Source organism: Hippoglossus hippoglossus, chromosome 1 (assembly GCF_009819705.1).
Source record: "Hippoglossus hippoglossus isolate fHipHip1 chromosome 1, fHipHip1.pri, whole genome shotgun sequence".
Taxonomy (NCBI): domain Eukaryota; kingdom Metazoa; phylum Chordata; class Actinopteri; order Pleuronectiformes; family Pleuronectidae; genus Hippoglossus; species Hippoglossus hippoglossus.
The window spans coordinates 12,559,497-12,584,597 of record NC_047151.1 but is presented as its reverse complement, the minus strand read 5'-3'; the positions used below and the strand labels follow the sequence as shown (position 1 = coordinate 12,584,597).

General features: G+C 39.5%; 3 protein-coding genes across 5 annotated transcripts; all 3 read right to left on the bottom strand.

Moving 5' to 3' along the window:
- Positions 1-213: 213 nt before the first annotated feature.
- On the bottom strand, positions 214-5,296 carry polg2 (polymerase (DNA directed), gamma 2, accessory subunit). The gene is made up of 9 exons (XM_034596082.1): positions 5,197-5,296; positions 4,529-5,149; positions 3,439-3,544; positions 2,954-3,059; positions 2,038-2,223; positions 1,528-1,665; positions 1,300-1,380; positions 868-968; positions 214-757 (listed from the first exon to the last, which is right to left on the bottom strand). The coding sequence occupies exons 2-9, from the start codon at positions 5,055-5,057 to the stop codon at positions 592-594; spliced, it is 1,413 nt and encodes a 470-aa protein (XP_034451973.1). The 5' UTR covers positions 5,058-5,149; positions 5,197-5,296; the 3' UTR covers positions 214-591.
- Positions 5,297-6,231: 935 nt separating this feature from the next.
- LOC117762947 (probable ATP-dependent RNA helicase DDX5) lies at positions 6,232-14,609 on the bottom strand. Its single transcript, XM_034587715.1, has 13 exons — positions 14,395-14,609; positions 13,178-13,361; positions 12,897-12,993; positions 11,756-11,889; positions 11,164-11,229; positions 10,325-10,466; positions 9,981-10,141; positions 9,683-9,855; positions 9,487-9,597; positions 9,296-9,357; positions 9,135-9,194; positions 7,455-7,676; positions 6,232-7,073 (listed from the first exon to the last, which is right to left on the bottom strand). Exons 1-13 carry the CDS (start codon positions 14,433-14,435, stop codon positions 6,619-6,621), a joined length of 1,908 nt encoding a protein of 635 aa, XP_034443606.1. The 5' UTR covers positions 14,436-14,609; the 3' UTR covers positions 6,232-6,618.
- Positions 14,610-19,655: 5,046 nt separating this feature from the next.
- Positions 19,656-24,565, bottom strand: LOC117765291 (C-type lectin domain family 6 member A-like). 3 transcript variants are annotated; one of them, XM_034591743.1, is made up of 7 exons: positions 24,311-24,565; positions 23,986-24,024; positions 23,687-23,800; positions 23,391-23,582; positions 21,808-21,953; positions 20,708-20,808; positions 19,656-20,318 (listed from the first exon to the last, which is right to left on the bottom strand). In XM_034591743.1, exons 1-7 carry the CDS (start codon positions 24,498-24,500, stop codon positions 20,180-20,182), a joined length of 921 nt encoding a protein of 306 aa, XP_034447634.1. In that variant the 5' UTR covers positions 24,501-24,565; the 3' UTR covers positions 19,656-20,179. The 3 variants fall into 3 exon arrangements, with proteins under 3 accessions (XP_034447634.1, XP_034447643.1, XP_034447651.1); XM_034591752.1 differs by lacking the exon at positions 23,986-24,024; XM_034591760.1 differs by having other exon boundaries at positions 20,203-20,808.
- Positions 24,566-25,101: the final 536 nt, after the last annotated feature.

The window sequence follows — 25,101 nt, the reverse complement described above, 5'->3', positions numbered from 1 at the left end:
GTCTGATCTCTCTTTCTCTCAGAGAGAGAGCACACATACCTCCACCAAGGCCCGACAGTAGCAAATTTCACTCATTGATTTCAGTTCCCTAAATATAACATCTCCCAATGTTATTAAATAAAGCAATAAAAAAAATTCTGTATCTGCAGCCTGATCCAGATACACACCAAAAGTTCTTCCCTGACCCACATCCCGTGGTTGTTTTATGTGTAATCCTGCTTGCCAACAAATGGACAGGGTTGAAAACATAATATTATCCACCTCTTTGCATTTGGGCTGAAGGATGAGAGAGTCCTTAAGCTACACCCTGTAAGAGATGGAAAGTACATGCACAATGGGTGTGTGCACATGGACTTTGGACTAAGTCGTGATGAGTCTCTTTGCCTTTCAGATGTTCTACAGTGTGGTCATCCATCAGTCAAATCCACAGTTTCAGCTTGGGTCACACTGGTAAAAGGTTTTATTTTTATTACATTCACCGTTCAGCACTTGCAGATGTACAATAGTTTTGTCTCTAGAATTGAGACAGCACAATATTCAGTATTATATATACAATCAGCCATTTTTGGTTTCCCCCAACAAGTCGTCCATTCAGATTTTGTCGGCAGCAGAAATGTATCTGGAGAGAAAGTTCTTGATCTCAGAGATGTGCATGGTTTCTTTGATGGTGGTGTCTCTGCTGCGGACCTGAAGGAGTCCACTCTCCAACGTGTTGTCACTGATCACCACGGTGAAGAGCACTCCCATCTCATCGTACCTACAGTGCAATGACACAGAGACCAGATACAGATGTTGACTCCGAAGCAGGCAAATCATCACTCATTTGCTCCAGCTCTGCTTCCATTACAACATTGAGTAGCTGTTTACTTGGCGTGCAGCTGCTCCATTGATGTTGGCACAGTTTCAAGGTACCCGGGCCACACGGAGATCTTAGACTCCATGAACTCCTGCAGAAGGCCTTCACAAACCTACAGAACACGCAAAAGGGACATGCCATGAAAATCTCACTGTCAGTGTCTTTGAACATGACGTTCAGAATTTGAGGAGTTTGGGAGCTCATGGAATTAGACCACCCCCCACTCTCTCAATCAGCAGCAAGTCTCTGCCCATTAATTTGCAGGACCTGTAGGAATATGTAAAAGTGAGCCAAGCATGGAAAATACTGTTAAGAAAGATCTGATGTAGTGTTTGGAGATTTAGGAGTGCCTTCGTCTGCTCTACAGTCAGCAGAGGGCTCTTCATATCTAGGGGTAGGGCCAAGGGAGAGGAATTGGGACAGGGCATAAATGTTTTTCTGACCTGTCTCAGTTCCATAGTGGCTCCTCTGCCAATGTCTAAAGCCACTTTGACTGGAGCCAACACTGGATGCAACTTCAGAACCTGAAATCAATGGAGAACCAAAACTCAGCGACAGAATGACAGAATAAAAGAGGGATATATAATGAAATTATGAGTACAAAAAATAATTACATATCTGCTTTTTTCTTTTCTTTTTTCAAATGTGGCTCAGCTGTCGAGCATCATTACCTTTCTCTGCAGCAGCCTCTGCTTGCTGTCTCCTTTCTTCAGCAGCTGCAGCGAGTTGGACAGAAAGGCCATCAAACCTCGGTCCATGTTCCCGGTCACAGAGACGACGTGAGGGACCGACTTGCGCCCGCTTCGACACTGAAATATGTTTTTCAGAACAAATAACATAGAACGTGATTACATTAAAAAACACAACAATAGTGAGATAGCTGATTGAATATTGAATAGTTTTTTCCTTATAAGTCAATATTAACCAAACTGAATATTTTAGATGAATACATCAACCAGAGCTCACACTGTGACCTCAAAAATTAACAATGAGTCTATTCTCACCATGAATCATAATTTTTGAACTGGAAATACACAATAGGGCATTTCACTGCAGACATATTTGACTTGTCATTGCAAGAAGAAGCAGCTTGACAGGTCCAGTGTAGCAGCCGTGTGCGATTGCTCCTATAAACAAGGTTGTGTCCACATCAAGATGTTGAGTGAAAGAAGCAGACGGACCTGCAATTTTGTCCAGACTCCTTTGTGTGTCTGCAGCAGCTCAGCGTCTCCTTGGTTCCACAGTGTCTCCAGGGGCTCTGGTCCCCACGGGAAGTTGTAGACGATCCTCACACCGCGAGACGCCGCCCCCACAAGTTCATCTGCCGGGACTTCGCTGCTGCTGAAGTCGGAGGGAGACAGGGAAAACTGGACAAGGATGGATTGAAGGAGAAGAAGAAGACAATAAGTTATGTTATCCTGATGTAGTCCTCAATATGCTTTCTTGACTATGCAGCCTTTGGGATTCCAAAAATCCCTCCATTGTAAAACTCGTTTTGATACTCAACTGTAGAATTTCAAAAAACATCCATTTAGGGGGGAAATTAAAGGTTTCAGCACAGATTACACTTTATCTTCTAATTTGAAATAAAATGAAGGGTGGTAAAGTGTGCTTATGAAATATACACAGTCTTTTCAAACAAAGCAAACGTTTATTACTGATCTTGACTCTCAGGAAATGGGGCTTGTAACCATCTACTTAACATATTTACTACACTGTGACCACGTGACTAAAACGTGTTTGTCTGAGGAATGCTCACGATCTGTTCTGTTTGAATACAATGAAACATTGTCTGTGCTATGCCTCGTCACTCCTGACTTTACAGACAACAGAATTCCTTGTGTAGAAAATAATTTGACGAGGGCTGTGCCATTCCAGGAGTTCTACTACAGTTACAGAGAGCATCAATAAGGACAAGCAGGAACATTTTTGTCTTTTATTATTGTCTTTTCGTAAAAATGTTTTTTTGCTCTCCTTTAATGGCAATAAAAAAAATCTTCCTGCTCTGTTCATTTTAGGTGAAAACCAAATTGGCTTCAAAATGACACAAGAAAGACTTTAATGAACCTGTGGCAGTTCACTCCAAACAATACTCACTTTTCTCCACCATTTCAGCCTCTGTCGTGCCCAGTGATCGAGCCACTGAGATGAGGTGCGAGGAGAGCAGAACCACACCAGAGACGCCTGGGTGACCTCAGCAGGGCTGGTAGAAAAAGAGCAGATGCATTATAACTACAGTAGTACTACATGATATTTGTAAACACTTAACTATGTTGTAGTACTATTCTGTTATGAAATAAAGCAAATCTTTTACACATATATTTGTATTCCCTCAAAAAATCAGTGACAGTTTGCCCTCTAGCGGTTAAACAATGAATAGTGCAGACCGACATAGTAAATGCAAACATAACGTACATCGACATCAGATCTGATAACATGGGATTGTTTGGTTATAGCCTGGACTACAGACTGTGTGCAGCCTGGAGAATGAATGGTGTAAGAACATTTCCAGTCATATATTGTATTTTTCACAAGCGTGCGTCTACACCCACAGAGACAAACGGACGAAGATGAATCCTCACCAACCAGAACCGTCTGAGGGCTGAAAACACAGACCAGTCTCAGCCAGGCCGAAAGGCAACTTCCTGTTCACCAGCTCCACCGAGGGGACAAACTCTTCCAAGGCACCTAGCAGAAGACCCAGACTTTGTTAAAAATCTTAATAAATTTGGGCCCTAGGTTTAAAAATGTGGGTGTAAATTAATTGTACATACAAAACTTTTGGAAGTTTTTGAAATTCATAAGTTCATAACTTTTTTAAACATTCACAAGATTACACTGTAGCCACTAATGCTGTATCGCAGCAAGTGCAACATTGGTTCTTACCAGTGGCTTAGATAATATCATTGGATCTAATGCAGATTTTAAAGGATTTGACTGATTAATCGTTTGGCCAATAAAGATTCATTATTAGTCATTATGAGTCTTTTTTGACCTTTTAGAAAAGGCCTATATGTTTACAGATATGAAAACTTATTGTACAGAATAAACAATTAAGAATAGGGAAATTATGTTTAAATGAAAAAAATGTCTATATATATATTTGTGTTTTCCTTTTATTCATAGTTATTTAAAATAAGGTGTATGGTTAAACCATTAAACTATTTAGGCTACCACTTAACTATAAAGGCTCAATTAGATATTTCTGTCCTACAGGTTTAATAACATCTTAGGAATCATTGCCAATATCTTTTTAACAAATCAATTTTTCTGATATATTTGTATGGGAAATGATTGACTTATACACTTAAATATCAGTATCAGCATCTCCTCTTATAAATCCATACCAGTTGAGCTCTAGCATTGATCTCTTTCAGCCACATGATGAGAGGATTTCTTTGCTCTGAGTTGAAGCTTTCATGAAAAACTTCATCCAACAGAAGAGAAAAACTCCAACTCCAGGCAAACTGATTAAGTTCTGAGCCTGAAGCTGCTCTTTGAGTGGTGCAGTAGTAATAGGCTCAGATCAGTAAGTGCACTGGCTGAGCTGGAGGGGCCATTCCACTGCAGCAGTGGTGTGCACAGTCATCATAATACAGGATATGAACAATTAGAACATGTCTGTACACACAAACTGAAGACTTAGTGGAACATGTTATGCAGCAAGTTCACCTTGAAGTAGGTTTGTTCTCACGCATAGGGACCTCTGAAGGAGCGTCTGCACCTCCTGGATCATCTGCTCCTTGCTCAGATGCTGCTGCTCAAATATTTGTCTTAAACTCTCAGCCTGAACCATCCTCAGCTGTCCCCCTCCCTCTGTGTCTCCGTCCCTGCGGCTGCTGCTCAGGGTGTTTATCCCAAACAGCTGAGCTCTGGCCCGGCTCATTGAGAGCCACCACTGCTCCAGCAGGTTCCTCCTCAGCTCCATGCCCAGAGGCCCATAGCTGCAGCTCAGCCCGCGGCCGAACAGCTCGGTGTTGGTGTGACCGGGTGAGACGAAGTGTCTGTCCACACAGAGCTGCAGCAGAGTACTCACCTCACCCACATCCCCGCTCCCCGATGAGCTGCAGCGCCCCCTGGAGGACCGCAGGACACCGGCTACACCCCACTGCGAGGCTTTCAACGAGGAGGCGTGTGTGGAGAGGACTGTGCACAGTGTGTGGAGGCGTGTGACACAGTGTCTGACACAGTGTGCGACCATGACGATAAGCTCCAGAGACTGGTCCCAGTGTCCAAAGATCGTCTATTGAAAGGATGGATCCTCATGAGTAAAAATCTGCCCGCTCCTTACCGTTCAAATACACCTTAAAAACTGCAAATAAAACATATCGCGGGTAAAGTGTTTCTGTTTACCCCTAAAACAGACGCCCAGAGAGGTGAGTCTCTGCCTCGTCCTCAATCTGTTGAGCGCAAACAGCCTTAAAATACCGCAGATGTTAGGGTTTGATGGTTTGTGTTCAATGAAAGCGGCGGGACGAACTTCAAGTTTCACAGGAGATACATGTGATGCATGAACCGGAAGTTAAAATTGTACTTCCGGGTTGCAACGCATGTCAGGTAGATCTCTTCTTCTGATTGGTCAAGTTCCACATCCATAGATGTAAACAAAACCTTCTCTGCGCTGTATGTTGTGTTGCTAATTTGTTAAATAATTAAGTTTATTTGTTGAATGGCGGTTAGCAAATCAGCGGATCACTGCCACCTACTGGACTGGAGTGTGGATCAGAGTCAAAATAATAGTGTAAAAAAAAAAGAACCTTAAATTATCTCTATTAGACCTGTTTCCTTTAAGAGTGGCATTATTCGGCCATATGTTCGCCCCAGTGAGTCTAGAGGATTTTCTGGAGTAAAGTTAAGATTTATTTGTTTAAGTGCTTCGTTTAGTTTCTATCACCCTTGCTTGTAGAAATTAAATTTTATTATCACATGCTGAATTGATTCTGGGTGGTTAGCATGACAAATCCAGTCAAATGTTTAGGTGCAGTGATCAATAACTATCCCTTCTAAAATGTGCTTAAAAAGACTTACTACAGGTTTGTGCATTCTTTAAAAATTATGTTTAATGTTTCTTCTTTTCGGTTAAAAAAATAAAAAGCAGGTGCAGTCGAGGTTAATACAGTGGTGGCTCCCACAGCAGGGACATTCAGGATAGGCAGACATCATGATGATCAATATTTACATTTATGTAAGGCATTGTCTCTTACATGTCAGCTGTAGATTTCTGTACCAATGCAAAGTGTGTCTAATTTCATTGTCTCTGATCTACCTACAAACCAGATCACTGATAATGTCAATGATGTGCTCTGGGCCAAGGCCATGGCAGAAACTGTATGAAGGATCAGACCCAAACATCCCACACAAACACACAACACAACAAAGTTTCCATTGTCTCTTTTTATTTAAAAGGGCCACACGCACCCTTTTCATAAGATCTTCAAGAACATCGCTTTAAACTGAACACAAACTGAAAACACTGCATTACCTAGTAAAAATAAATTACTGAGGAATGTAACAAAAAACAGTCAAGGAAAAGTGCAGCAATCATAGTTGCACTATAGGAGACGTGTCTATGACTCCACTTAATGCTCTGGGTTTATTGAATAATTCCAACCCTGCTGTAAGCAAAACAAAGTTAAAACAGTTCAGAGTAAACATTAATAATAATAATAATAATAATAATAATAATAATATTAGTCATACTGTAAGATTTCAAGACTAAACAAAAATCATGTTGGTTCCCATATATTGTGCTTATATCATATCTACTGTGGAAAAGGTGGCGGCATTGGGTATGGCATCATGGGTGGTGGAGGTGGTGCCTGCTGGGCCTGTGGTGGTGGGGCCTGAGAGTTGAATGGGAATGGCGGGTGGTTCATTCCATTCTGAGCAGCCCTCTGCATGGCCCCGAACTGAGGGGGGCCCTGAAAGCTTTGGTTACCAAAGGCACCCACCTGGTTCGCTGGATTACCGAAATTACCCTGTCCGTTGCTGTTGCTATAATTGTTGTTGCCATAGCTGCCACTAGAGTTACCACTGTTGCCTCCATAGGCGCCCCCATTTTGGGCCTTGCCGCCACCGAAGGTAGTCTTCGGCCCACTGCCAAACCCTCTATCGCCCTCCCTATCCCTGTAGCTGCCACCGCCAAAATTGCTCCTCCCACCCCCATACCTATCACGACGGTCATCCTTGTAGCCACCTCTTCCCCCCCTTCCACGACCTGGATGAGATGAAGACAAGAAAGGGAAATGAAGAGAGAGGAGTGGGTTCAGACAATTAATACAGTGAAACTACAACAAGATGGCAGCAATATCCTGGAAAAGCTGGTAAGAGCAAGCTACACTTTGAAAACTGCAATAGATACATCCCATTCATCTATTCAATTATTAGTGAGTTCAGCTGCCCACTTTCTATAAACAATTTGGACTGTTTAATTCTTATTTGCTCACATGCTTTGATAACTTTTCTCTATGCACTAGATGCTGTGAAAACATAATGTAGTGGGTAGGTGTGATGATCTTGGGGTTGTATGATATTCTTTACTTATAATCAGCAAATAATTCCAACATGCTTATTAATGCCAACATCTATCAGCTGTTACCTCCTCTGTCCTCTGACATCTGGATCAGCTTGGGGTTAATGGCCTGGTTAGCCTCGCGGAGCACAGAGATCAGGTCACTGGCTTGTTTCATGTTGTTGGGGGTGAAGAAGGTGTATGCTGTGCCCGTTTTTTGACTGCGGGCTGTGCGTCCAATGCGGTGGATATAATCCTCGGAGGAGTTAGGGTAGTCATAATTGATGACAAATTTCACATCCTCCACATCTGTGAAAGTGTTGCAGTGTGGCAAAACAAAACATGGAGGCCACAAAGGATTTTGCACACCACAACAGCCAGATCAGAGGGACAAGTTAGCAACTGTGATGGCCGGGGGAAAAAAGGTCGTTAGGCTGCGGAGGAAACATGTTAAAACAACACAATATGGTGTATACATCTATTCCATGGGAATACTACTGTGGGAAGAGAGAAACGAAGCACACTCCAATTGCTTACCATAATCAAAAAGATCCAAAAGACATTCACTCTCCCCTTTGTTACCAAGGGAGACAAAAAATGATTTAAGTCTTACCATAAAGGAGTATGCATTCACTAGTCCTTTCCCAATGCAGCGAAATCCCCCACAAATTGTCAAGTGACATCCAGGAGCTTCTATGCAGTTGGGCCACGATATGCACTGGGACGTCCTCATTTGCCAATATTGGACCATTGACTGGTACATTTTTGCAGGTCCATTTTTCCCAGTACACTCTCAAAAGAAGCTTGATATTTAAGGCCGCACTGCATGTCTTGCCAAGACAAAATAGACCAGGTTCTAATTTGAACAGGGGCCCCTTGAGAAAAAAAAAGAAAAAAAAAAAGGAAAGGCCCAACCATTGAACCCAGTGGGACCCCTCAGCGAGCACGGAACAATTCCCCCTACACCCTTCATCAGTCTCATCAAGGCAAGATCTTCCAAGAAGCCAGTGTTCACTTGAGAAAATGTCTCTCGTTGGCAGGTCTCGACATGACTATAAAACACAGGCGAGGGAGGAACTTTGGTTTGATCTCATTCTCTTTTTCCTCTCACTTGGTGTTCCCACTATCCCCTACACACATGTGCCAGGTCTCATCAATTTTCAAACACAATATTTCAAATTGCTCTCTCCATTTCAAGAAATCCAGCACTTTGACGGGAAAAGAAAACAACTGAAAGCTTAAAGAGAGGCTCACAAGCACCCGTGCTATGTGATACGAGCTCCGAAAGGTAACAATTGTTCCAAATCTCAAACCAGTGACTTGCAATACAGCGATCTCTAACACAACTTCATGCAAGGCAAAAGTCACACCATCAAGCATATCTTTTTTTTTTTTTACATTTGAGTTGGAAACAGCTGGATGGCATTTGTCAGGTGAAATCCATGGATAGAGAACAGATGTGTGTGTATTTCAACCATATATCAGAGACAAAGGCTTAGCCACACAGCCTTTTGAAGATCACTGGCACACAAGAGCTTTCGCCTCTCTAGGCCCACTGGGTGGCAAGCCAGTTGAGCACTTCCAATATGTCATCCTTCTCCCTCTCGAGGCCTGGGACTTGTCATGCCTAGCGCCTGCCACAAAGACTCCACCTTAAGGTGAGAAAAACTCAGAAAATGCATAGAAAAGTTAAAGAAAGCAAAACCACTTTCTTTAAAATAAGTGTGACACTGATAAGGACGTGGTGCTACTCAATAGCATACTGACCTAGGCCGCGTGAGGCCACATCCGTAGCAATGAGGATGGGAGCTTTGCCATATCTGAACTCTGAGGGTAGAGAGACAGTACATATTTTTTATATATAAATTACAGGGCACCCTGTGAAGCTGAATCCTGTCGATATTCTTAAACTTTTACTGGCTTCTCACCATTAAGGACCCAGTCCCTCTCCTGCTGGCTCTTGTCTCCATGAATTCCCATTGCTGGCCACCTGTGACAGACAAATTGGCACAGTGGGTTTGTGTTCAATAGCCAACAAGTAAGAGCAATGAGAACATGAACTTTACAGATTAAAAAAAGAACAAACATCCATTGAACGAATGGGTGTGGAGATCCTTACCCATCTCGTCTCATCCTCCTGGTGAGCTCATCACAACGCCTTTTGGTCTCCACAAAGATGATGGTCTTGTTCTCCTTTTCGCTCATGATCTCCTCCAGCAGACGTATCAGTCTAACAGAGAGTACAACAGAGTGTTAGGCCAAACCTATTCTCATCACATTAATTGATCAACTAATACTAAAAGATAACTACTGACTTGTCCTCCTTCTCCATGTCATTGCAAACATCAACTATCTGCAGGATGTTGTGATTAGCACTGAGCTGTAGTGCTCCAATATTAATCTGGACGTAATCCTTCAGGAAGTCCTCAGCCAGCTGGCGAACTTCCTTGGGCCAGGTTGCACTCCACATCAGAGTCTGGCGGTCTGGCTGGTTAGGACAAGAGAAAGGACTTACTTTCGTATTGACAACCATATTCTGTGTGACAATCATATTCCACATCCGTTTAAAAAATAATAATAATAATTGTGGCAGGTAAAAAAAAAACAGCGTACCCGGATTTGTTCAACTATCTTGCGGATTTGAGGTTCAAATCCCATGTCCAGCATGCGGTCAGCTTCGTCCAGCACCAGATAGGTGCAACGACGCAAATTAGTCTTACTACACTCCAGGAAGTCAATGAGCCGACCTGGGGTAGCGATGCAAATCTCAACACCTTTAAAAAAAGAACAAGCAAAAAACAACCCATAAACAATAATTCTATTTAGCTGAAAAAAATAAAATAAACGTTGATACAGATACAAACTCAACTAACAGTTTTTCAAACAAAATTGATAACATATGTGCAATACTAAAGAAATTCCAAATGAATTTAGTAATATGATAATACAGAGCATACCCCTCTCAAGGTCCCTGATCTGGGGTCCTTTGGGTGCACCACCGTAGATGCAGGTGGTCTTGAGACGGGAGGCCCGGCCGTATTCAGCAGCCACTTGTTGCACCTGCTGAGCCAGCTCACGGGTTGGTGCCAGCACTAAGCACTGAAGGAAGAGGCATAACATTACTAAATATATATATATATATATATATATATATATATATATATATATATATATATATATATATATATATATATATATATATATATATATATATATATATAAAAATATATATAAAAATATATAAAAAAATATGTATATACATATAACTTATGTAAAGCAATGAACATTCTTCCAGGCCAGAAGCACAAATACCCATTAGAACTGGACAAGCAAGTATTGCTTGCTGAAGCTGCACCCTTGTACAGCATGCCCTGATCATAGGCAATTTAACAGCTCCCTCAGAGAAGGTAGCAAAACCTGCCTGCTGTTGCCATAATACTACGGTACCGATTAGAAAATGTTGTCCACCAAGGGCAAATACTTGTTGCAACCAAATGACACAAAGAATCTAGACAAACAGTAGCACTGGATTCTGATTTATTATTTGCATATCAAATTTTAAGCAAAAGGTTGACATTTTACTATTTACAGAGCAATATATTTAGTAGTGTGAGCATATTGCTGAGTATCAGCTTGGCCTTCAGTTGTAAATTTGTGATAGCTTTAAAATGTTTTGACCGTTGAAAAATTTTGAAATATTTGAATAATGAAAGAATCAATATCAGTCCATATCATCCTGTGCTAATAGAGACAACAAGATCACAAACTACAACAGAATGTATTGACGTGTACTTACAATAGGTCCATCTCCATGCTCCAAGAATGGCTGGTGCTGGATGTGCACAATTGCAGGCAGAAGGTACTATAAAAAAAATAAAAAAATAAAAAGACAGTTCTAGATGCCACTAAATTTATAACACAAAACATTGCATCAGTGTTTTCAAAAACCAAGCACTTCCTGCCGAGAAGTCATTTACACATGATCAGCAGGGTAGATTTCAAGTTGCAAAGGTCTCTTATTTATTTATTTATTTATTTATTTATTTATTTATTTATATATATATATATATAATATTTACCTGATTCTGTTAAAACCTCACTCGACTACCCTGATAAAAAAAAAATATGGCCAAATCCACAGCACACATGACCATGACTCCCACATTAACGGTACCTGGTTTCTTTTTCTCATTTAGGAGGTTACATCAAAACCTGGTACTGTCCATTAATGAACTGCTTTCTCAGAGCAAGGTTTGCATATAGAAAAGTGGAATTATGTCTCAACAACTTTGGGATTCAAACAAGAGATGACACAAATTGATCTTGTTTGTGCCGAGCAGAAAGTGTTTGGAAAATCATGAAGGAAAAAGAAAAAAAAATCCACTTACTGCAAGGGTTTTTCCAGATCCAGTCTGAGCGATGCCAACCATGTCTTTGCCACCAAGGGCAACTGGCCACCCCTGAGACTGAATAGAGGTTGGTTCAGTCCAGTTTTGTTTGGCGATAACATCCATGACATAGCCTGGAAAAATAAGATAGAAGTCCAGTTAGGGAAAGTCAACGTTACTGAAATGTTTCAGGGTCAACTGGAACTAAGGGTCCTAGACCAACCCCTGAAAAACAACCCCATAGCATTATCCCTCCAAGAAACCTTAAAGTTGGCACAATGCAGTCAGGCAGGTAACGTTCTCCTGGCATTCGCCAAACCCAAACTTGTCCATCACACTGCCAGATAGAGAAGCTACTCCACAGAACATGTTTCCACTGCTCCAGAGTCCAGTGGCAGTGGGCTTTAAACCACTCCATCCAATGCTTGGCATTGTGCTTGATGATGTAAGGCTTGCATGCTGCTGCTCGGCCATGGAAACCATGCCATGAAGCTCCCGGCGCGTGTGCTGATGTTAATGCCAGAGGAGGTTTGGAACTCTGCAGTTATTGAGTCAGCAGAGCTTTAGCAACTGTTACCCACTATGCGCCTCAGCGCTCAGCGACCCTGCTCTGTAACTTTACGTGGTCTAAAGTTCCTTAACGCTTCCACTTTCAATAATACCACTCACAGTTGATCGTGGAATATCTAGGAGGCAATGAATTTTACGAACTGAATTATTTCCAATTTCTTCAACAAACAATATCCTCTGACTGTAGAAACAACGTGGTCAGGAGGTGTAACTGGTTTGTGTCAGTTGGAGTAACCAGTATTTTTCAAAATAAATAAAGACAATATACAGGAAAATAATTTGTGGTCAATTTGTCAAAGATTATGTGTTTAAAGTGTTTTCAAAGTTCATTCATGCTTTTGAGTTTACAACACTTGACATTTTCAGGCACTTTCAGTCTTTTTAAAAAGATGGTAGAAATAACACCAAACCAACATAAATACAAAATATAAATTTTAACAAACCCAATGTATGCTTTTAAAACAAGTATTTATATCATTCTTGAATTTCTAATGATGCCAACAATTATTTGTCACTGACCCTTTATATATTTCGGTAAAAAGGACTTTTGGGAGCATGGGTTTCTACTCACTTGGAAATGCAGCTTCGTGGAATTTCATAATTGGTTTGGGGCACTCTCTGCCTTTGACCGTAACTTCTTTAGTTCTTCGGTACAGGTCAACCTCTTGCTGGAGTTGGAAGAGAAAATAAAAAAAAACAGATGTCAACACACACATTGAATAAGAAAAGAAAAGAGTGCACTGGCAAACATCTGTTATAGATAATCTCATATATATATATATATATATATATATAATATCATTAGTATATATCGTAAGTCTAACAAATTAAACAGTGGGGAGCCATTCTTACAACTGGTCTGCGGGTGACATCTGGGTGCTCCTGGTAGAAGTTCTTCTGAAACTTGGGAAGCTCTTCAAGGTTCCAGTGCTTCTTCCGCAGCCTCTCACCAGGGTTGCCAAATTTTCCTGGAGGAGGTCCACCTCTATTGCCTCCTCCACCACCACCACCAAAACGAGGGGGTCCCCCACCATACCTTGTGCAAGAGAAAAGAGCATGCAAGATAAAGCACAGATGGAGATGGCTTTAAAGAGTAGTCCCACCAATGCACTGCTTAAAAAGGCCAGTGAACTAGTGGGTAGTTCTACTAGTAGTTGAAGTTCATGGCCTCAGTTATACTCCATTGCAGACAATAATCAGACACCTGCGGACACCATATGGGCAACAAATCAAATCCAAATGTTGACAAGAAGAAGGGCTACTTCATCTGTTGTTGTCCTCGCGCTCACAATATAAGCGTTCCATATGCACAGACATTTCTGGAATTAGTAGATAGATAGATGCAATACTGAATCACTGGAGTGTCCTTTCCTCACTTGCTTCATTCAACTACTCAAATACTGTCCTGGTGAAAATCCTCTCTTCCCTGTTTCATAGCATAATGACAACAAATCTTCACCCTTGAGGCCAAACGTGGAAGTGAAGAATAAACAACTAAAATACAAACATTGAGCATCTCTGGCAACTCTGAACAAAACCTTTTTTTAATTTATTTTTTTAAAGCCTGGCTGGACGTGATCTAATTCAAAAAGTGCCTGTCAACAACAGAGCTGATTCACAGGTGCAGTCACAGCAACATCAAACTGTCATTTCACTGAAACCCGTTTGACGTGACGGGCTTCGGGCAACAACAACAACAACAACAACAACAACAACAACAACCCTGGGCTGCTGAGCTGTCCCAGTGCTGATGGGGGGGGGGGAAGCAAGAGACACGACTGCGTCACATGGGCAGACAACAAGTCGGCTGCCGAGCAAAGCGCACAGAGGCGTCGTTAGCTGCCATTTTACCTCTAACCGACTGGGGACAGGGAAATATTTGCAAATACGTCGTGTCACTTCAGGGCCGCCGGACTACACAAGAATGATTTTCACCTTCATTTTAACACACCTGTGCGGTTAAATAACAGCTACTGGCGTGTCAGGTGTCTGGTCGAATACAGCCATGACAGCGATGCCGCTAGCTCAGCTGCTAACCCTGGCTAACACGGAGCTGACAGCTGACTTACCCTCTATCTCTGCCGCGATCTCTGTCTGAAAACCCGGGCATTGTGTAGCAGGCTACCGTTTGCAAAAAAAAAACCCTTTGTTTGTCTGTGACACTGTAGCCGAACAACAAACCAGGAGATTAATCTATGAGCTGCGGCTTGGCACAGGGAAAATAAAAAGAAAATGCCGGCAGTCAAAAGTCAGTTTGCAGAGACGGATGTGACGTCAGAGGAGGCGGCTCACCTTTGTATCATTGCGCCTCAGACCGTGGCATGCGTCACAACGTCGTGGTACTATTTTACTTCCGTATACTGATGGTCTACGTACAAACAGTGATTTAAGTTCGAATATGAATGGGAACAATTTGATTTCATTGTGTGACAAAATTAATGATATTAATGTATTTGTAAAGCACCTTTTAAAACACAGTTGCAAGGTTCTTTACACGTTAAAAAAACTGTTTGATTTAATTTTAAAATAATTGATCTTCAGTTTGAGGATCACACAGTAATAGAGCACAGATACTGAAATTAAAGTTGTTACAGATGAGAAAAAAGTGAAAACAAGATCAAATAAAAAAAAAAAATGATTACACGGTAACATCAGAACTAGGAGAAAGCACACGTTTTCCAAAGTTTAACAAAACAGATTCCTTTTACATTAAAAACTTGTGTGTGTTTGCTTCAGATATTATTAAAATTGTCATACCGAACAGCAAATTATATCTTAAACCCAACAGCAATGTTCACAGCAGGAGACGATCCTCAGTGTCTGGTGTCAAAGCTGTGTGTTTTCTACGCTCAACCATCCACACTGAGCACCTCTATTACTTCTGTGCATTCAGAAACAAAGGAAAAACATTCAGGTGAACTAAACTCAGCCACTAGTGATGTTTAACAAGCAAAATTGTAGTTGATTAACATATTTTCTAGGGTTAAAGGGTTGCACCAGGGATAAAGCAACGTCACAGTAACAACGTCTAGTTGGGTGATCAGTTAATAATCAGGTAGGCTACATTTATTCATACAGTACATCAAATGTTCTTATTTCTGACTTAACACAATTAACAGTATTTCAACCCAGTAAATGATTCTTTCTATGAACACTCACATTGACAATGACTATCTTCACCTTGTGACCTTTCTATCATTACACATTTTTCATTTGGCTCCTGAAAAATGTGTGTGATGATGATTTTACAATGGAGGTGTCGGGTTATTAATCTCTTACATTTTTGGAAAATGATCATTTCCGTGTACAATACCACAAAAAATGAGGAGATAATCAGAGGGAAAACATGCATAGTACAAAAGCTGCGCCACATCAGACATTACATTCTTTGCAGCTGATACAGACACCATGGTAACATGAGAAGTTCAGAACAGAAGATGTAAAAAATAAGTTCACTGATTAATAATTAATAATTAGGGGCCGAGCACCGAACGGTGGGAGGCCCTATTGAAATTGTAAGAATTCTTTTACTGATTACTATTTAAACATTCAGCTAAACTCAAGACTCCTGAAAAACCTTGTATTTTGATCTTATGTGCATGTTGCATAAAACATTTGCTTTTGTTGACAATGTACAGAAGTCATTATTTTAAAAATAAGTAATTATTAAACACTTAATTACTATTTAATTTAATCCTAACCACACATACTGCTCTTTAGTAGGATACCTAATATGATGTGACACAAAAAGAAATAATAATAATAATACATTTAAAAAAACAACTATAATATGTATTGTTCTGTGGTCACTGTCATTGCATCCACTCAGTCCTCGTCTTTTGTCCCAGGGACATTCGGAAGAAACAGTTGTCTACATCTCGAAGGTCTTCTGCCTGTATCAGAGAGAGGAGACATTTGAATGAGCCTTCATATTTCACACTAGAATTTCAGTTTTCTAAACTCCTAGGAGCTAGACCAGCTAGTTTTTTTTACCTTTAAATGCAAAATGTTTACATTTACACTGAAGAGAGGTACAAGATAAGGAGATCCTCTCTTACCACAATTATTGGCTATACAGTGTATGCATGGAACCTTTAGCTGAAAGCATGTGACAAAACTAAATTATAAGTGGATTCAATTTGGAATAGAAGAACATAAACTGGTACTTTTACGCAGATGATGTGATGGTGTTTCTCACAAATATCAAGACATCACTACCGTCGTTAATGGAAGAAATCAAAATATAAAGCACATTCTTAGGATTATAAATTAGATATTAATAAAACAGAAGCCATGATAATAGGAGAACAAATGGATAAGAGGATTTAAGAGAAAATTCAACTGTAAATGGGAATGTACAAAACTGAAATACCTGGGGATTATGATTCCCCAAAAATTGTTTGGAATTAATTATTTAAGAGGTTAATAAATGGAAACTGTAAATCTATCCATCTTTGAAAACATCTCATCAATCAAAATGACTATACTTCCCAGATTTCTATTCCTATTTCAAAACTTACCAGACGCAGGTATTTAAAAGAATGGGATAACATTCTTAGAAAATACAGATGGGATTATAAAAAAAAAACAAGAGTGAAATTAGCATAATTAGCTGTAAAAACAGCATCAGGAACACAGTGGAGGGTTACCTGGTTAGATTCTGGTGAGTGTTCACTGAAAAAGAGATGGATTCTTTTGAAAATATCTCATAAAAGTATTATATATACCCCAAAACATCTAAAAGAAAACCTTAGATACCTGCAAAAAGAAGTAACTAAAAAAAACAGATAAAGGACATGCAGAATATTCACCTGTTATTCAAATATGTCACGAAAAAGTATCATGGAAAACCCCAAAATACAATATGCTCATAGAGGAGGATTTTTAAGAGAACTCTGAATTTAAAAGTAGAGAATAATATTTTAGGCAAACCTCCAACTGAAGATATTTATTTAGAATTTTGAGAACCAAAGCATTGAAACAAAGTGTGGAAAACAAACAAATCCCCTGATATAATAAAATGGAAAATTATGGTTCAAGAAGTGCAACAGTGAAGAAAGTTACTCACAAAGTAAGAAATACAGAAGATGTATTTGAGGAAACAAGATATGTTCTATCAATAACCAATATCAGTATATATAATCAATATACACATCTAGTGTGTGATATGTGCAATATCCAATCTGTATGTCATATGTCTATAAACCCCCCTGCACCTCCTTTTTTTAAAATTGACATACTTTTGTGATGTTTATGGTAAATCCTTTTTATAATTTTTTTAAATATTAATAATGAAACTAATAATAATTGTTATTATTCCTTATTGTTTTTATTACTTCTCTCGATTCAAAGAAATATATGTTATGAACTGTAATTCTAGAAGCAGATAATCTGCATGTATAAGTTTAGAAATAAATAAATGCAAAATGTTGCTCGTATGCACGAAAGCAAAACATGTTCAATGTACATTCAGTGCTCATAATATACAGAAACCCGTTGTAACTGACCGAGCATATAATAACTGAGTAAGGTGATGAAATATAAATGGTGAAATTTCACTCACGACAAAACCTCTCCCACAGTGCATCTCTCTCTCTGCTCAGGATGGTGTTGGTGGCTGTTAGTTGTTCTGTTGTTTTCCTGAGATCAGCGTGAACTGCTGATAGCTGGTCTCTCTCTGTGTCAAGGTGAGCAACAAAACAGCAACTGAACATCCGCCATGCCCTCATATTATTGCAGTCTTTCTATCATCAATAACTTGTGATGCTTTAATCTTTCTGTGGTTCTTATTATAGTCACAAAACTGATCTGAGCAACTCACTTTGAACTGCAATAACAATGATACCAGCCAGGAGGAGAAGACACGCTGCAGCCAGAAATATTGAAGCTTTGATGTAACGACTCTGTCCCGAGCTTTCACTGATCACAGACACTTTTTTCAAAAACACATATTTTAGTATACTCAAACCCATTAAAAACCCATTAAATTCTTGAAATACTTGTAGCTGTAGATGTATATTCAGAGGATATAATATCACACATCAAACCAATCTGCACAGAAATGTGAACATGTTGATTTTGAACATACAAAGAAAAATCTGGGAATCGATCTCAAAATCGGTGTCATCCCTGGTGTGTTTTCACACACACACTTGCTGCTCATACTTGCTCGTTGCTGAGCCGCTGCAGGTCCTGGTGTATCCTCTACCCAGGGATTCTCGTACACTCTCAGGCTCTCCGCGCTGACATAGATATCCACTGTACTCTCCTTGACGTCCTGAGCAAAGTGAACCTTCTTGATGATGTCCGGATCAGCGTACACATGCTCCGACATGACGGCTATCACACATCAAACACCCAAATTGAATATATTCTAGTAGTTGTGTCTGTTTTCTGAAAGAGACTGGACACTGATGACAGCGTGAAAAAGAAGAAGAGCAGAAAAAACGGGAAGTCAAAGCTCAGCACCGTTTGGGCATCTGCTTGTTCCCTCTAAATCCACCTGATTACCATTGAACGCTGACATTTGATTTGCAGTCAGACACATTATTGCCGAGGTTCAGTGACAAGGCTCAATTACCTTTCCCACTTTGAATTTAAACTTAAAATTAATGTAATTTTAAACATCAATATTTTCCACCCATCATTTTTTTTTCCAAATGCTTATTTTAACAGTTACAACAAATTCACCACAATTTTATGGCAAACATTGTTGTGCATTCCCTACCCATAAAGCATCTATTTTAACAATCTGAGCTCATGATCTAAAGCAGAGGTCTTCAACAGGGGGTCCGCGACCCCTAGGGGGCGTCGCAAAATGTTTGGTTGATTAGACAATTTTTTATATTTAAAAAAAAAAAAATTCCAACCAATTTTTTCCCCACAAATTTAAATGTCTTTAAATACACATTAACATGAATCCAACATATTGTAGTGAACGGATAAATGGAGGCAGAAAACGTTATCTTTCAGTCAGCAATGCACACACTGCAGCTCCTATACCTTGCACATGTTTAAAATAAAAACATGAACATATGAACCTGTGTATTATTTGAATAGCTTAGTATTGAATGCACAATAACAGGGTAGCTATGTTTATACATGGCACTAGGCCCAGTTTAATATAAAACACAATGTTATACAATATATATAGTAGGGGGTCCCTGCTCCATCTCTCCATCAGTTTGGGGGTCCTTGGCCTGAAAAACGTCTGATCTAAAGGGTGTGGTGCAAGGTTCAAAGGGGTTGTCCTTCGTCTCTTTGGCAATCATGGGTGTGTTTTGGGCGTAACTTGCAATAAACCAATCAGAGAACCATCTCCCATTTCCTTTATTATTTATTTATATAATTTGTATTGATATTTCAAAGACTCAATTCAAAGTCCCACAAGACTGGTCCAGTGCAAAGAAGGAGGTACAGTACCGACATAATATCAAAACCAAAATGAAGACAAAACAGAAAACTGGTAATTTCTTGGTACACGAATTCAGATCCTGCACTTCAGATCAAAGTTTTTCCAACGTCACAGTTTCAATAATCAGAGGGAAATTTACAGGGTCATTTCTTGTCAGCATTAAAAGTGATTCAATTTTAATGTCAGGTGCACTTGCACCTTGACGGCTTGCAATCATAAGGACTGGTAGCAAGATTCAGGTCTTCCTGCAGCCTCAAGATACCATACGATAAAAACAATATTGAAAATGAAAGATTACTGAAATATTCGACCTCAGAAGTTTAATGGGAGAAATACAGCACAGGGAGGCACTCATTTGTTTTCACTAAAGGTGAATGTGCACTTTATTATTGTTATTTTACATGTGGAATCGGTCCAGGATTGTACCAACATTTTTTATTTCATTCAAGTATTTTCTCACAGAGGAAGTACTCTTGACAAATGCAATTTAAATCATTCCAGCTATATAAGCTAAAGTATTGAATATGAGCACAGTGTTCTGAATCTTCAAAATAATCCGGCTGATCTGTTGCCCAATACCTGGAGATAAACAAAAACTGCTTAGCAAAAAATGTATGCTGTTATTTAGAAATTAAAGATCAATACTATTGACATCAGTAGATTATATATCCATAGCACATTATTACGAGGTCATTTTTATTCTTAAAGGAAATTTGAATATAGAAATACACAGAGAACACATTAGTTTCATTTGAGATTTACAATTTACATGTTTCCTACCAATTTACAGTATAAAGCACAACATCTTGTTTGTTATTCAATATTTAGATGTAAGTCCGTAAATGCTTTGTTTTCAGAGCTGCAGTATGACGGCTGGGCTTTAATTTAAATAGATGAATGAAGCCGACAATGTTCTGAAATGCATATTGATGGTTACCACAGATATAGACAATAAAAAAATGTCTTACGTTTGCACTGTCACCGATCCATTCACCCATTTCCAGACCTTTGTCCCCGCCTCATTACTCAGACCAATCCAGAAGACACGGTGGAATGAGCTGATAAAATTCTAGATCAAGAAATATTAGGAAATAATGTTTTTTATCATTTTTACCTCCACCAAGGAGGGTATGTTTTCCCCCCTATCCGTTTGTTTGTTGGGTTTGCCAACCGGTTTGTTGACTGTTAATTTGTGTTGTGTAGGGTTAGGGTTAGGGTTTAACCAGTATGGTTCGCTAAATAACCTGATCCAGAACAGGAGGCCGATCTTGGTTTTTCTGTAACTTTGTGAGTTTTCCCTGAATTAAATCCAAATAACAATCGTGTGAATTTGTCGTTTCATAAGGGGACTGCTGGGCCCTGGTGGAGGTATCTGCTCTACTGAGTGCCATTCTTACCTGGGAAATGGTGAAAATGGTGAAATATACCCTATCTTGCAATGTTAAAGAAAATCAAGAATCCTCTGATCTCAGTCTGCACCAAAATCAAATGGGTTCTTTCCTGACCCATATCTTCCACCAAGTTTCATGGAAACCCGTTCAGTTGTTTTGTGTAATCTTTCTTACAAACAAATTAACAAAAGTACAACCAACAAACAAATGGGTGGGGGTGAAAACATAACCTCCTTGTGGAGGTGATAACAAAGAGCCCTTCTATAGACACGTAGGACAATCACTGGTATTGTTATGGTGGCTCACTTTCACAATGTTATGGCTAGGCTGGGACACTTGAATAAAACACAGCCATTGTTTACTATAGTAACATCTATGCTTTACTATGACAAGTTAAAATGTCTGCTGTATGTGTCATGTTGTAGTATGATTAAGCGTGGACGATATTAAAAATATAATAAAAATTACTGTATTTACAGGTTTCAATCATAGACTGTATATAAAGAAGCATTTCAATGCCTCATTTGCATGTTTCTACTTCCCCTTTTTAGGCATTTGGGGAAGAGTAAAATTGTTTTACCACACTGATCATTTAAATTCTTTCACCATTTAAAAGGCCAAAATAACAACAGTATTCAGTCAATGAAAATTGAGTAGAGAGAAATTCTTTCAATCACCTGCTCCTGTTCGCTAGATATGATCACCAGCTGAGCATTCTGCTCTTCACAGAAGCTCTTGCTCTCATTCCAATTTTTTTCCGAGTTGGAAATTAAATAACAACTAGTGCCAAACCTTATCCAGTTGTCAGGACAGCATGAGCTCTCTGCTGAACAACACAAAATAACACGTTTCAGTCACAATACACCATGTAATTCCATGACAAGACAAAGATAAAACACTTCACAGAGCATCAAGCAAATAGACTTATCACACACTTTTATACAAAAGGCTCTCAATTTCTTAAAACAGTAAACTTATTCAAGGAATAGTTTGGGGTTTTGGAAAATATTCTAATATGCTTTAATTCAGAGAGTTAGATGAGACTATTGATTCCGCTGTAATACCTAATACCACAGACTGCATAAAGATGGATGATGTGTCTCCACTTCCTCACACTGAAATATCCTGGATACAAACGCTGCCATTTTGCACATTTGGAGCAAGAGGCTGCGAATCAGTCTCAACTGTCAATCATGACATTTCATGCTGTTTATATAACTATAATTGACTTTTAAGGGAGCTCTCATCCGTCCATCTTTATATACAGTCTATGCCTCATATTAGCTACTGGTTCGCCTAGTTAAGCATAAATACTATATACATTATAATTGACTTATATTACTTATGTAATATTTCATCTAAGGATCCAGATATGACATAAATATTGCATAAGCCTTGTGGATTGTGGTCCAAATGCTCACTGTGCAATTTTTACTTTTATTTACTACCAGTTGTGATAAGATTATAATGTGAAAATATGGTGCAACAAGTTTGTTGGATCAGCATAACTCAATGTTTAGTTGGTTATCTCAAAAGATAGAGTTAACTCTGTGATATCCAGGAACATGAGTCCTCCTTTGTCACTTGTTACATCTTGATCATTTTGATTCTGTCCCTCTCCTTATCCCATGGAAGATTGATGATCGTTTTGTTGTACTTGCTATACATTTGTTTGGAGATTTTTTTGAGGTTTGCATATTTTCTCCATGTCTGCATGGGTTTTCTCCAGTTCCACAAACATGCAGATTGGCGTTAGGTTAATTAACGAGTATAAATTGACCGTAGGGGAGAATGTGAGTGTAAATGGTTGTTTCTCTCTGTATTTTGTCCCTACGATACCCTACCGACCTGTCCAGGGTGTCACCCTCCTCTTGCCCAATGTCAGCCAGAATTGGCTCAAAGGCCCAATCTTGGGATTTTAAGAATTGATCACAGTTTCTGATGGTTGCCTGGCAACTGCTACCAACAAAGGAAGGGTCAACCATGCTTTTACACTTGAACTTTTGTATAAATCAAACAAACACTGTGCAACTTTTTAATTTAAGAGCTTTGGCTGCATTAGTGGTGGATTTGCCTTTCATTTATTTATTCTTTGTGCTATAGGAAAACCAGCTACGGGCTCCAGCTTTGTATTTACCATCTATACATGAGAGTGGTATTAATCCTATCACCTTATTCTTGGCACAAAACTGAATGAGTATACTTGAAAAAATGCCAAATAAATCTTTTACTCAAAAGCATTATGCATATTTTCACTTGCCTTGCTGCTGTTTTAATTCGTCTATCGCTGTAGTGAGGTTGCTTTCAATGACCTTCAAATGATAAATTTCCTTCTCTAGCTGGTTTGTCTTCTGGGTCAGGTTGGCATTGAGGCTTTTCATTTCACCATAACTTGTCTGTAGTTCATCTCTCGCTCTGGTTAGGTCGGCATTGTGGCCTTTGTCTTGAATCACTGCCACAGCAAGGTCCAACATGTGAATGATAAAAGCTCACTAAGACATATTTGGGTAATTTACTACAGCCATTGGTTTGAATAGATTCGTTTTGAAAACTTACAAAGGACAACCAGGACAACGACTCCGGCCAGGAAGAGAAGACACAGGAGCAGCAGAAACATTGCAGCAGGTCTGAGAAGATTCCTCCCTCCTGAAGGTACATTGACCGAAATGGCTGAGAGCACAAACAAACACCTAATGAGCATTTATTTTAAAACAGGGAGGGAAATCTTGCATTGGCAAGTTTGTGGTTGGCGAGCTGAAAGCGAATATTAAAAAATAGAAATACCATACATATAGTGCAATTACCATCAATATAATTTTTTTTACAGATTAATTTAACGTCACCCTAACATTTACCTTTGACCCCTGACATCTTAGAATTCCCCAAAGGTGTTCCTATGAGATATTAAAATCATAAGTCAAGAAATTTGTTTGGAGAGGTCACAGGGACCTTGACCCATGACCATCCATGAGTCCAAGTGAATTGTGCCAGGTGCATTATTGAAAATTATATGTGAGAGTACTGAGTTACCCATGTATAAAAATGGGTGGCTAAAATTAACCCTGTTTTTAGGTCCATAATTGAAAAACAAAAAGCGTCAACACACTGCGAAAAAAAGGTCATGTTATGTGTGTATGTCGTACATACGAGACAGGCAGAGACAGACAGACAAATTGGTACCTTTCTGTGGGTCCTCAGTGGTGCTGTCCTGTAGTTCTAGCGGCTTACTCCCCTGTGGCGGCAAGTAGTTGTCATAAATGTTCACATTGTCTGGGATTTCGTAGACATCTGCATTACCGTCCGCCTTCTCCCCTGTCTGAAATCTCACTTTTTTGGAGAGGTCTGGCGTGGCATAGATATCCTCAGACATTACTGCGTAATTTTATCACTGCACTCTACCTGAGTTAGATGTCTCTTGTGCTAGGACCAAGTGCGTATATGACGTGCATATGATACTGAAGCTCTGTCTGTTTTATAGAAATAGGGAAGTAATGAGAGTTCACTTTGCAATTTCAACAGAGGGAAGAAAAATAAAGGAAATTACTGGCCTATGAAGAAGGAATACAAACCAAACTATCTACATAGTCATGACATGGGAGAGGAGAGCCACTCCCTGCAGCCATAACAGAACTGGACATGCAGACCAAGGTAATAAAAACATCCAAACAGGTGCACAGGGTCGACTGCTGGTTCATACCAAAATATGGACATTCTTTACACACAGGCACACTCTAATACGGGTGGTTATTTTAGAGCAGTGCTTAACTGTTTGGTCTCTTAACAAATACATAACATTGAATATATAAAGCAAAGCCAGAGGATCAAAATAATCATTGGAATGTGAAATGTACAAAATGTCATGGCAATCCATCCAATATCTCTATAATTGGTTTCTAAGTGTTTATGAATATCAAGGCTTCATTGCTTAGTATTTTTTTGATATGGATCAAATGGGAAACAACAGAGAATCC